Source organism: Muntiacus reevesi, chromosome 7 (assembly GCF_963930625.1).
Source record: "Muntiacus reevesi chromosome 7, mMunRee1.1, whole genome shotgun sequence".
NCBI classification, from domain to species: Eukaryota; Metazoa; Chordata; class Mammalia; order Artiodactyla; family Cervidae; genus Muntiacus; species Muntiacus reevesi.
In genome coordinates this window covers 5,301,238-5,314,991 of record NC_089255.1, presented here as the reverse complement: position 1 = coordinate 5,314,991, position 13,754 = coordinate 5,301,238, and the positions used below count along the sequence as shown (strand labels likewise).

Sequence of the window (13,754 nt, the reverse complement as noted above, 5' to 3'; positions counted from 1 at the left end):
CAGAATAGAATAACTTAATGAAAAAAAACTTCTGTCTACATTTGAGAAAGTAGTAAGGATTTTTATTGTCAAAACAAGTAAGAGATACAAGCATAACAGAAGACACAAATAAATTAATTCTGATCATTTGAGACTCCAGGGTGCCTCTGGGGGAAGGTCAGCTCGGCTCCTTGAGTAGACACAATAACATCCAAAGCAAAAGACAGCAGGATGGGAGACAGCGTTCAAGACAGTGATTGTACATGTACACAGTGAAGAGAAGTGAAAAAGTGGCTTCCCCAGTTCCTTTCCTCAGTGAGGTACATGTTTACAAAGGTATGAGGCTCATTTGAGGGGAAAATGATTGCATATAGAAATTTTTTAATTCTTCTACCTCCCAGGAAAAAAATTTTTCAAGCCCTAGCCTGAACAAGAAAATCAAAATAGAGTGACACTAGTTTCACATGAACCTCAAGACTATATCCAAACCGCAGTTGCCACCTTTAACATCCATTTATCTATAGCAAGCCAGTAGACTGAATTTTCTCCTTAGGAAGTTTTCAACCAAATGGAAGTTAAATTAATCTCACTGTAAAGTGCAACAAAGGATATGTTAAGACTAGTGTTTGTTCTGTGACACGCAGAAGAGAAGCACCCCTCCCGCAGCACGGGCCCCAGAGGTCCCAGAGGAAGGGTTGGCTGCGGGACTCAGGGGCCCGTGAGGTACCCCAGAACGCGAGGAGGCTGCTGCCAGCACAAACGGGGTCCCTGCCGGGCTGGCTCCTAGCTGCACCCACATCTCCAGCGGGTCTAGGGTTCCCTAACAGCAGACCGGAGCACCCAGCGCCAGCACGGCTGCGAGGGCCGAAGCCGCCTGCACTAGTCCGCGGACGTCCCTACGCCGTGGTCTGTCCATGCACACCTGGACAATGCTGAAGGAATCCTGAAGCCTTGGTTTTGGAACACCGCAGACAGTCACCTAGTAAGCGGTGGCCCAAGTTCTAGGGAGGTCCCCATACATCACTGCTCAAGTTTAGTCTAAAGCTAGAGCAATACAAAAATGGCTTTTCCACACAAGGACAAGCTTTGCACTAATGTTTCACAAAAACCAATTATGTCTCCACCTAGCCTCAGTTTGATTTTCACAAAGACAAAACTTTTCCTATGTCAGAGCCACGGTAAAGGGAGCTGGGCTCAACACCCTCAATGCAGCGTCCCCGGGACAGAAAGCTCTAGAAGCCAGTGGGTGTGAGAACATTCATGTCGCGGGGCTTGAGGCTGTGGGCCCGCGGCAGCTGTCTCGTCCCTTCCGTCGCTGGGATGTCCATCTTGGGCGGCTTGGACGCTGCTGGCTCCTCCGCTCTTCGGGCAGCTTGTGCACGCATCACTTCCATTGGAGAAGGCTTCTGAGCTCCTCGGTAGGCTTGGATGGCAAAGCCCCCTGCAGAAGCAAACCACAGAGCAGACGATCTCAAGATCTGCCAGCAGCTACCAGCATACGTGGTCAAACGCCCGCCACGCCGCCTTCTTCAGTGAAGAGGGTACCTTACCTGACTCAGACTTCTGGAGAGATCTTGGTCCAAAGAGGCTCCATTTATCGGTCGAGCTTCTGTCTTTATCCCCGCTTCCAGAATCCATGGTGCTAAGACTGGGGCCAGGTAAGGCTGTGGAAGAACCAGAAGTGAACCAGCCTCTGGAAGAGAAAGGATAAGACACCAGGTAACGCATCCTTTTGCTACAACTCTAGAAGTGTTCCCTGCTGAGGCCAGGGACCACCAGCTCCCCCTCCTGACTCGGACACCACGGACTGAGCTCCCCGTGTGGAGGGGACACTAGCCCTTCTTAGCCCCGGCTGCTGGGGTCCGGGGAAGGGCTCACCTGGTCTTCTGCTTAGGAGAGGCCTGGGGACTGCTGCTCGGGGTGGACTGCGTGGAGGCTGGCTGCCTCTCCTCTCTTGCTGTCTCTCCACTCTGTAGCTTTAGTTTCTGCTCACATGGGTTAAGGAGAGAGGCTTTGTAAAAATCAGAGCAAATACAAAACAGCTAAGTTAGGGTGTAAACAACCTGCTTCACACTAACTTCAGGAAAAGGAAACGTTAACAGGTGCAATCATCCGGATGACAGGACAGATATCCTTCAGGCTCTGCCATGCTAGATAAAAGTCCATCTTTTAAAAACGTGTTTTCATCAAATACATCTCAAGCATCTCTGTACTAACTTCTGACTTCCGCACATTTACAGCCAGTAAGTGGAGGAGCCAGCAGCCCCGCAGCGGGCCCCCCTCAGCTCCCCTCCCTGCTCTCCTACGCTCAGCCTCAGCACGCCACTCTCCAGCTCAACGCTCCCTGTGCAACCTCGCCCTCCCGCACCCAGTCACCCCAGTGCTCTGGCTGCAGTAAACAGGCGCCTAACAACAGATCAGCGGTTTCCCGGGGGAGACAAGCCCCTGGGGCAAGGCTTCCACACGTCTCCACGCCCCGTGGCCAGTACGCCAACGCCCAGCCTACACTTCAAGTGCCCACATGTGAATCCTCTCCATCCTCAGCACATGAGGCTGTGTGAGCTGGCATCTCAGCCACCCTCATGTTCTACTCCTGTGGCCAAGATGCAGATGTGCCAGATTCAGTTCCATGATGTGCACCTGAATTCAGACTGACACAACCCTGCAGAGTCCTCAGTGTTAGAGGCTGACAGCGCTCCTCTCCAGAAGCATCTGTCTTGTCAGAGCTTCAGCTGGACACCAAGCCAACCCTGACTCCCGGACAGCACGGTTTTAAATGCAGTGTGCAAAGATCATCCAGATGCTCATTACAAAAATGCAACCATCGTCTACAACGTTCCATCTCTGCCATAGGCCACTAACTCTACATCATTCCTCCTTCTATATGTTGTGTATCATGCCCCCAAGTAAGCCCCTGCAGGAGCCAGATTCTCAGATCTTGGAATAGGAGAAAGGATCCACAGGGAATAAGGTATCCAGAGATTTGAGTTCAGATACTGTGGATGTTTAAATACATAACCCCAGACCCCTGTTTCTTCATTTACAAAACACGGGTAATAGTGTCTATGTCAGAGGATTAAGAAGATGAAGTGAATATGAGTGCTTGATAAATCTTAAAAGCAGCATTAATTATAAAGTGATAGTCCCTGAAAGAAAATCATTTTATTTATACAATTATTTGGTCATTATTAACCTTACTGAAGGGGCTTCCCAGTGATAAAGAATCTGCCCGCCAATGCAGGAGATGTGGGTTCAATCCCTGGCTCTGGAGAAGAAAATGACAACCCACTCAACAGTATTCTTGGGAAATACTGGGAAATTCTCCTGGGAAATCCCATGGACAGAGGAGCCTGGTGGGCTATAGTCCATGGGGTCATAAAGAGTCAGACATGACTTAGTGACTAAACAACAAAAGCCTTACTGACAATTCATTCGTTACAGTTTTAAAAATGAAAGAGCAAAAACATCCCAATTCTATACTTTTTTAATTTTTAATTTAATTTTTAAAAATTAAATTGGAACCTGAGACTCCTCCCCAGCCAGTGTTACCTCTGCTGAGGCTACCCAACTCTTTCTCACCCTCAGTCGCTCACTAATACCCAGAGTGACCCACATTGGCTCTGTTCATCATGTGTTCACATGGATGAGCCCAGAATCTCATCTGACCCTCCAACCCAAGCTTTATAGACAGATAAGCAGAAACGATGAGGTTAAGAGCCCTGGACCTTTCAGCTAAAGTGCGACCATTTTTCAGGGGGACTACACCAGCTCTAAATTCCTCAATCAAGTCTCTCCCCACCACTCTCCTCAACCCCCAACTAGCTGAGCTGGTAACTTGTGAACCTCAGCCAGGCTCAGTCATAAATGATGAGGGTTTGGTGTGTGTTCCGTCCTAGGAAACAAGCTTACGTGGAGTGCTTCTGCCACTCGAAGGTACTTGGTTTCCTCAGTGGTGAGGCCCTTGTGAGGGGTGTAGCCAGCATCTCGCAGCCCTGCCTGTTGCTCAAAACGCTGAATGCTCTCCTGGGTCTGTTCTGGGGACAGAGGAGATATAGTCACGGCCACCCCCTCTCCCATCGTGACCTGGGGGAGATCAGCAGGTATCCACTGTTCTCCCCAGTGCAAGAGCTCACACTGGCCGTCTGAGAGGGGATCCCCCCAGACAGGCGTCGTAGCAGCAACTCTGAATCTCCCACAAAGCCTCTCTGAGCAGAAGGAAGCCTCCCTGACACCAGCTAAAGAGCAGGTTACTCCTAAAGAGACAGCTGGACAACCTCCAAGAAACACTCCTTACCGTCCTCTCATCTGTACTGCAGGACATTTCCTGTGTATTAATATTTAGAAATGCAACAGGGAAAAGGCAGCTGACATGCAGAAACAGGGCAAGCTCTCCAATACAAAGCTTTCTCGGACAGACTCACCACCCTCCCTAAGACTTTTGCCCAGAGAGAAACCAGGCCACATTTAGGCCAGATGGCACCAGGGTAGCAATTAGATCCAAACCAGAGAGAATGTGCCTTGAACTAACCAAGGTCTACTGATGCAGTGTTTCCCACGTCTGTGTGTGCAACTGCCCACCACAGTGCCGGGCACAGCATCTGATGACCCCATCATCAATGTCAGCGATACCTTGGACGACAGTGGAATTTTTGCTTAATCTGTACAATCTACATAATACACCCCTCATGAATGAGAATGTGGCAGCTGTGGACCAAAAGTCCAGATGCCACAGGTCCTTTATGACTTAGTTCTTCCCCTTCGAAGGGACTAGTTTATTTCCATCAGAAATAGAAGCAAGGGAAAACATACACACACACTAACGTATAAAGATGTTTTCCAGTCTTGCCAGGCAGTCACCTGAAAATTTTAAAAGCAGGAAAGGACTTCTTAATGAATACAATACACTAATTTAAATGCAGCTTGTTTTTAAAAAAAATTTAAGACTATAGCAACATCAAAAGTCCATGGCAGTATTAACTGGAAAAAAAATAATGGTTTATTATACCTGCAATTATATAAAAATATGCTTACAGGTGGACATAACTAAGCCAAGTATAAGTATCTGAGCTATGATAATATATATGATGATGTCTGATGCTGTTGGAAAGCTGTGTTTTCAATAGAGAAGCTCTACCGCACAGAAGAGCAATGACGAAGCTTCTAACGCTGCCAGGACACACCCTCAGGGTTGCAAACTACAAGCAGCAGCTGCTGATCCAAACCGTGCACTTCCGTGTGAGTAAGAAACAAGTCCAGCTAAGAGTCTGCACTTTTGGCTCCTGAGTGACTTCTTCAGGAATTGCCCAAGGCTAACTGACGCCCTCCCAGAGCACACAAACAAGGGCTTCTGACTTCCAAGGTGCCCTGCCCTGGCAGAGGCTGCTGCTGACAGGCAGAACTCTGTATACTTCCCACAGCAACTAGAAGGACCCTCCACAACCACTGAGTTTAGATAACTTGTTAGGATTTTTTTAATTCAGGCTATCTTGTTTCTAGTCTTATCAGGACCATAAATCACATATTCTTAAGACTAAAGACTGGGGCCTCAAGGTCCAGGAAAAAGGAACAACTCTGAGCCATTTAATATAAAAAAGTTACGTGCAGGGCAGGTGGGTCTCCTTCTCTAGCCGAGCCTGAGACAGCAGCAGCAGCAGCCGCCCCTGGCCACCAAGGACTGTGCTGTCTAATCCTGCCGCCTACAGCAGGCCAGACCCCCGCCTTGTGGAGGGGGAAGGGCCGCCACAGTTGAGACAACTTGCCCGAGGCCATGCTGACGCACAGGGGAAACAAGGCTGCAGCGAAGAGCAGTGGGAGATGCCCCTGAAGGAGGCGCGACGCTGAGCTCTGGGTAAACCTCCCGCCTAAAGGGAGCTTCAGCACTGGTACCGCCTGAGCAGCCAGGCGGACCCGGCGGGGCTGGTGAGGACAGGCTGCGGCAGGCGGCTGCAGGAACTCCGCTCTCCCCCGCCCCCCTTGACTCTCTTCCCAGGGCGCAGAGGCTTACTTGTGATCAAAGAGCTCATGATGACGTGGGTAGCTTTGGCCTTCACCACAGGGGCCTTCTCACTGTCGCTGGCCGCCGGCGGGGCCTGGGCCCGCGGGGAGACGCCGGGCTCTCCCTCCTCCACCTGCTCAAGAGGGGAAGGGGGCGCGTGAGCCGCACACGGCGGTCAGCCTCAGCCCCTCCTTCTGGGCGGTCAGATCCATGAGGACATACGGGAAAGGGGCTATCGTCCCCACCCGGTTAGATACATAGGATGCACAGCGACAACACATGTGACATGATGCAAAGAGCCTGTATTTATATATTTATAGATGCGGGACGGCCAGAATTTGCAGCTCTGGGCTTTACTGTCGTCCCAGACTGTGTCCAATACACTGTATTACCATGGCCCTAAGGATGCAGAAGAAACACCTGTTACTAACACCTGTTGACTGTGTTCCAAGCACCATGCCTGCTTTGGCTTAATTAATCACTGCATTTACTAAGTAGTTCTGAAACTTTGCCAAGGACCAGAATCCACTGGAGGGCTTGTTAAACAGACTGTTGGGCCCCACCCGGAGGGGATTCAGTAGGTCTGGGTTGTGGCTCAAGAATTTTATTTCCAACAAATCCCCAAGGGATGCCGATGCTGCAGGTGCCTGAGCCCACCCTTTCTGGGCCACGGCTCTCAAGGCCCAATATTGGTCGGTTAAAACAAACTGGAAAGTCTACACAGCCCGTCATCTTTAATGTGAGAGCTGGAGCACGCTGCCCTCCTTCATCTCAGCACTGGACCCGGTAGTCAGGGCTGACTGGAAGCAGAGAAGTGAGTTTCCTCTTTGTTCTCTGCTTCTCCAAAGGAACTGAGAAGAAAGATGGTCAGAAAGGAGGGGAGTAGAAGGAAGCACTGAAATGTTGTATCCCTGTTACAAAACAGGATTTAAACTTCTCAGCTACGATCTAACAACTCAAGAAAAACCTAAACCTCTGCTTCCTCACTTGGAGGACAGCTGAGGGTGGGGACGAGGATGCCTAGGGTGTGGAGAGTTAGGACCAGTGGAAGCATGCATGCAGTCGGGCTGGGTTCCCAGTGGACAGCGGCTGTTCCAAATGTCAGCTGTCCCAGCTGGGGTGCAGTCGAAGACTGGACGCACATTCTTTGCCTCGTGAAGCAAGTAGGAGCCTTCACAGATGAAGAGGGTGGTGGGCCACCTTCCAAGCCCCAAGCTCCATCAGGAGCCGCCCTGATTTTCTGCTCCAGTCCCGTGAGTCTGCTACTTTGGCGTCACAGGCAGGCTGCCAGGGCCCTTTTCTCCTGGTTCTGCCAGCATGTTTTACACAGAGCGTCTCCACCTCAACAACTGACTGGGTCAGATTCTGGTGGATGACTAATGTAGGCAATGTGCCCTGGAGCTGCAGGGGGCTCCTTTGACAGCAAGAGGCACCCCATCCTGAGAGCCTGAGGGGCGGGCGGGGCACCCTCAAAGAGAGGAAGACTCAGATCCAGCTCTACCGAGAGAGGGGGGCTGGGAGCCGCAGTCACAGCATCGGCTCCACAGCAAAGACGGGACGAGCCTCCCCGCTGTCTCTTCTCTAACCCCCACAGCAGCGCCGTGGCAACTTTCATCTCTCAGTGTTTACTGAGACGTTGGCTCGGGGGTGAGGCCAGGCTCCCGGCGGGGGCACAGGCCATTAGGGGCTCACCCCCGGGGCTGCTTCCGCAGGGGCTTTACCTGCCCTCAGGACCCGAGCGGTCACAGACTCCTCGGTGCAGGGTGACTGTAGGTGCGGGTGAGGATTCACCTGAACCGGGCAGGCCTAGCTAATTCAGGCAGTGGGGCCGCCTTTCTGGCATCTTGGTTGTTGGGAAGTTAGAGGTGAGAGTCAGGAAGCAGAGGCTCCAGTAACACGCCTGCAGCCAGCATATAAGAACCATGAGCCCAGCTGCACAAAGGGCTCTGAGTGCAGATCAGCTCGGAAGGGCGTGTGCCTGCGGCAGAGGGCCGACGGGGCGGCAGCTCCCCGGGGAGGGCACCAGAGACAGGAGGACAGCAGGAGGAGTGCAGCGAGTGCTCAGGAAAGAGCAGATTTTTAATCACTCAATCAGCAGCTTTTTGCCACATTCTCCACTAGAGTACAAATCAGACACGGCCCTGCCCCCTGGATGCTAACAGAGGGTGACAGTGACACAGTAGGGATGGTGACGGGGATCCAAAGTACACTGGGGACCTGAAAAGGAGGGGTGATGGTTTAACTGGGAGGACAGAGGAAGATCACAGAAGGGACTGAGCTACGACTTAAAAGATGCTGCCTGTCAGGCGGATGGAACAGGACAGGTGGGGACTGGGACTGCTCCAGGCAATCGGAGCAGTGACAAGCAAAGACTTAGGGGCATCAAATACCCTATTAAGTACAAGAAATCTTAGATAAGTGGCAAGGTTGGATCACGCGTGTGGGGGGCGTGGTGTTCAGAGGATCGGGATCATGCAAAGCCAGACTAAGACTAAGGAGCTTGGACTTAATACTGTGGCGATGGCAGGGCGGGTAATGGGAGAAGACTCGGCCGTTCTAGTTTTCAATGATACAGGAAAAGAGGCTCACCAACCCCACAGAGAACATTACCGTGTACAGAGAGGAGCGGCTGCCCCTTTCGCTGGGTGCCGGGAGCCACCGACAGCTCCAGGGGCAGAGAAAGAAGGAAGGGGTTGGCCTGCCAGGGCACTCAGCAGGGTCAGATACCTTGGCGAGGTGCTGATACTTGCGCTCTGGAATCACTGGCTTCCAGGGGATGCTGCCCATGTCCGATGGAGGAGGAGTCATGGGCGTAGGGTCCTCGAGGGCATCATCATAGCTGAATGCCCGGCGGTACATCCCGATGGGCAGGGACATCTTGCCTAGAGGCCCACTAGGCTCAAGAGCTAAGAACAGAGACACCAATCAGGATGGGTTCAGCAGCTGAACATACTGGTAGCTTTAAATTAACTCATCTGTAGGCAGGAAGGCTCTGAAACACCTCTTCTGGGACAAAGCAATAGCAGCTGGTTCTGGAAGAGATAACCCGGGCAAGGGAAGGACACCAGACAAAGCCCTTCCTCTCGGCCTGCCGCTGTGGATTCTCCACTTCACCCACACATCAGCCCTAACCCATCTTTATGGACTAGGAAACAAACAACTCAATTTACCTCAGCCAGGTCACATAACTTCAAAGTGCACTAAGGAATCAAAACCCAAACCCACCTGATTTCAGAGGCCACAGCAGCTGCCCCGTGGTAATCCCAAGCACCTCAACTCAGGTGAAACTGAGGATATGAAATCTGAGGAATCCCCTGGCAGTCCAGTGGTTAGGACTCAGCGCTTTCACTGCTGAGGCCCCGGGTTCAATTCAGAGTCAGGAAACTAAGATTCCACAAGCCTCATGGCCCGCCCCTGCCCCCCCAAAATCATGAAGTTTTGTTCCCATGTTATATTATGGATGAGTAAATGAAGGCTTAGAGGTGGCAAATCCTGTCTTTCCTACCTCACCTCAGAAAACAAGAGCAATATGACATGCTGGACTCACTGGACGTCCAGCAGCATCCAAAACAGTTTCAAATATTCTTTATGACTCAAAAGAGCAGAGACAATTTCCATCCAGAAACTACTGACAACCGTTCTCACAAAGCACTGCCCGCTGCCCCTGCTATTCCTGTCCACTGGGACGCCCCACCGTGACTGCCCACCTCAGGAGCTCAGCTCTGCCAGGCTAGGGAGCAAAGCTCACTGCTTGCGGATCCTTTCAACCAGGACTAATGCCTGAGCCTGCCCTCAAGCTGACATTCTCCTTTTGCTATAATTACACAATCACTCTCTCCAAGACGTCAACCAGTGTGGCAGTTAAGTCCCAAACCAGCAAAGACATTCTACGTAAACAGAGCGGGACCAGCAGTTACCCTTATTATTATGATTTACAACAATTACCAACAAATCCGCAGAAAGAAAGTAGTTGCCTGCAGCTGGGTGGAGGGAGGAGCCACAGCAGGGATTAAGGCATGACTACTGAAGGGACAAGGCTTCCTTTTGGGAGGAAGATATCCTGGAATTAGACAGTAGTGATGGTTGCACAACGTTGTCACTACACTAAAAATCGCTACTGACCTGTTCATTTTAAAATGGCTGAATTGTATGGTATGTGGATTATCTCAATCAAAACAAACACACAAGCAAATAACAATTACCAAGTACCCTTCCTTGTCAAGCACTTACACCCCTCATCTTTTCTAATCCTCGTTAAGCAGATATTCTTCCCCTTTTCCAGCTTGGGAAACTGAGGCACAGATCTTAAACTAAACAACACCCCACTAGCAAGTGTGAGGTGAAATCAGCCAGCACTCACACCCTCCATGCTTCCCACCCTACAAGCAGTAACCTGGTGCATGCAACCCTAGGGCCCAGATGCCCACAGGGAGTTTACAGTCATCACAACCACAATGAAAGACAAACGGAAGCACAAGCTGATGGAAGTCTGAGACTCAAGATGGATCTGTATCGAAAGACAGAGGGGAGACTCCTATCCCTCCACTTAATTTGGGAGCAATTTCACAAACATCTTAAAGACATCCCAATAGACTTCCTAAAAATAATAAAGTCAGGTAGTATTTATGAGGAAATATATTCCCTAGCGGTTCAGCTGGAAAAGAATCCGCCTGCAATGCGGGAGACCTGGGTTGGATCCCTGTGTTGGGAATATCCTCTGGAATAGGGAACGGCTACCTGCCCCAGTATTCTGGCCTGGAGAATTCCATGCACTGTTGCAGAGTCGGACACGACTGAGCTACTTTCACACATATTCCCATAAATAGAAAACAAAAATGTTTCTGGGCAGTAAGTGACTACTCAGTTATTAACTTTTGACTCTCATTAATTTTATGTTTCATCTTCACAGTAACCCTGAGAGGCACTATCACCTACACTGAGAATCAAAAATTGACTCAGGGATTTCCCGGGTGGTTCAGTGGTGAAGAACCCACCGTCCAGTGCGGTGGACACGGGTTCAATCCCCAGCCAGGAACTAAGGTCCCACACGTGACGGGGCAACTAAGCCTGCGCACCGTTAACTAGAGAGCCTGGGCCACAACTGCGGAGCCAGCGTGCTCTGGAGCGTGTGCATGGCACAAGGCAGGCCTGCAGGGGCTGCAACGGGAGAAAGAAGCCCGCGCACCACAAAGACCCCGTGCAGCCAGAATGATGAGAAACAAATTTTTAAATTTTTTTTAAAAGTTGAGTGATTCATATTTTAAAAATCACTAACCCTTCCCACTAAAACAGTCCAAGGAAGGATCAATGACTTCACTAACCCAGAAATTATCACCCTGTAAAGAATCCAGGACTCACTAAATGTTGCAGTATTCTCATAACTAAGTTCAAGCTGCCTTGAAGTCAGTCTTTTTTGCTTTGACTTTCATTCCTCCCAACTTCCTACCTCCTCCTCACAAAAAAAAAGCGGTGAGTTTAGTCATTTTGGTACAAGAACTACTCTGAATTTTGATTTGATACATAGGAAAGTGACAAATTTGTCATACCCTTAAGTGCAATAAGGGTGCTCTTTCAAGTTAGATTTTGGGTTCACACCCTGGGTGGGTTAATAAGATAATAAGGTAAGATTTAATGTGATAATAAGATAATATTAATTATTTAATAGGATTATATTAATAAGATAATAGATTGGCATCATTTAAATATTAAGTCTAAATAGCAGAGAGTAACTATTAACATATGGTTCAGAAAAAGTGGTTTCTGTCTAGTTTAAAACCTTAAAGGGTAAAAAATAACTTTACCAAAAAGAACTAAGTTTACCAGGCACTTCTGGTTGTCTTGAAGCCATTGAGAGACTGGGATCCAGGTGTTTTTCCTACACAGATTTTGAGCCGAGTCCCCGCCACCTAATAAAAATAACAAATGGTATTTTCTCACAGCGAACACCAAAGACTAGCTCCAACGCTCTTCTTTCAACGGGCACAGAGTTTCATGGCTTCACCACGTGAAAGAGCCAACGAGTGACCAACATGCCAGAGAGGAGACAAGGAAAACGTCAGAGGACTCAGCATGCCCGCCAATGATCTTAACACCCACGACAGGACAGACACTCGGCACAGTGAAAAGGTCCCTTACCAGAGATAGGATGTGACGATTAGGCTGACAGACAGGTATCAGTGAGGAGCATTGTCCAGCTGCTGCAAATTAGCAAAACTGCTCAGGAAGAGTCCATCCATTCCAGAGGTTCTGAGAACAACAAACAACCAGCGTTGGCACAGCCCTGCAGAGTCTGCCAAACATCGCCCTGTATTTCATGTTTTTGCCATAACAACCTAGAAAGAGATACTATACTCATTACATTTTTCAGTTAAGTTAGGGCTCAGGGTCAAAATAACCTGACCCGCAGCAAGGGGCTAGGTTTGTTGATCAAGTCAAAAAATTCATTCCTTGTTACTAGTATGGATACTCAGACAACCCTTATCTGTGTTTAACCCTTGCAGCAATCCTGCAAAGTAGGCATTGTTTCCTCCCACTTTAGAGGAAAGAAACTAAAAAGGAGAAGTGACTTGTCCAAGGTCACAGATAACCGGCCCATCTGTAAGGCAGATTTCAGCCCCATTTTACCGAGGAGTTCAAACAAAGCTCTGAGGAAGCCGTTATTTGCTTTTCAATTTGCTATACTGCCCCCCTCTATCCTGATGAAGCTCAGAGGGCAAACTCGTAGTAAAGAGCATCGCAGAAGCCAAAGTTCGTCAACCCCGGAGTCCAGAGAGCGTTCCGACAAGGACACCTCCCCTTTCGCTTCCCGGGGCCGGCCCTTCCCCCTCCCCCGCAGAGCTCTGACTTCTCCTTTACCAGAGAAGACAACGCCACTAGGACGTGAACGGCCTGCGCTGACTCAACCCCCTCTTCCACCCAGCAAGGCTAAGAAAGATTACGGAGATTAGGGGTAGGGGCTGGCTAAAGATGAAGGTTCCCCGGGACAAGGCAAGTGGGAGGCTGGGGAGCTGAAGGCGAGAATGGGTGGTCCAGAACTAGGCCGGCCTAACAGAGGCGAAGCCCGGTGCCCGGGCTGCGGGGCCGTCATCCCTGAGAAACGCCGCGGTGGGAGGACCCCCGAGAAGGCGGAGCGAAAGCTGCACGGTGCGGACGGCCGAGCTCTGAACCTGAGTAAGCCAGCCTGAGTGAGGGCACCACGAGGCCCCAGGCCCGGGCCTGGCCGGGGATGGGGGGCCAGGCCCCTCCTAAACAGCGGAGCCCGAGCCACCGAAGGGCCAGGCCCGGCTCCTCTAGTTACCTTTCCATCCGCCGCCGCGGAGCTGCCTGCGGCCCGAGCTCCGGGACTAAAGAGGCTCCAAAGACCCACGTCTCTCGAAAGGGTGTTGTGCAGTCCGGATCCAAGCCATGGTGTGAGCGGCGCTGTGCCTGAAGCGACACAGAACGTCCCAGACGCCAACCCGGGAGGGAGAACAGGATACCAGCGGCCGGCAGCCTCCCTGATAAACTCTCCCGAGGCTGCGTCACTTCACGCGAGACCTGGCAGGATGAAGGCGGGGCTCGGAGCATACTGGGAGTTGTAGTCCACGATCCGGCAAGTCCCAGGACTTTACAGGCACTGAGGGTCTTGAGCCAGAGCTTCGTGTGTCGAACCCGCCAGCTACCAGAAGAAAAGCGCCCCTTGACCAGCATTCTATGCTTGGGCCTGGGGCAGATTGAGATAGCACGGTAAACGGAGACTCTCAAACCTTTTTCATCTAGGGAAGATGAGGTTCAGAGAGAT

The 13,754-nt window shown here is 50.6% G+C and overlaps 1 protein-coding gene across 6 annotated transcripts; it reads right to left on the bottom strand.

The window, feature by feature from the left end:
- Positions 1-40: 40 nt before the first annotated feature.
- On the bottom strand, positions 41-13,512 carry KIAA1191 (KIAA1191 ortholog). 6 transcript variants are annotated; one of them, XM_065941449.1, is made up of 9 exons: positions 13,272-13,512; positions 12,110-12,220; positions 11,776-11,880; positions 8,702-8,880; positions 5,984-6,110; positions 3,889-4,013; positions 1,858-1,964; positions 1,530-1,672; positions 41-1,420 (listed from the first exon to the last, which is right to left on the bottom strand). In XM_065941449.1, exons 4-9 carry the CDS (start codon positions 8,849-8,851, stop codon positions 1,212-1,214), a joined length of 861 nt encoding a protein of 286 aa, XP_065797521.1. In that variant the 5' UTR covers positions 8,852-8,880; positions 11,776-11,880; positions 12,110-12,220; positions 13,272-13,512; the 3' UTR covers positions 41-1,211. The 6 variants fall into 6 exon arrangements, with proteins under 6 accessions (XP_065797521.1, XP_065797518.1, XP_065797517.1 ...); XM_065941446.1 differs by having other exon boundaries at positions 11,795-11,880; positions 12,110-12,306; positions 13,272-13,506; XM_065941445.1 differs by having other exon boundaries at positions 11,795-11,880; positions 13,272-13,506.
- Between the last annotated feature and the right edge of the window lie 242 nt (positions 13,513-13,754).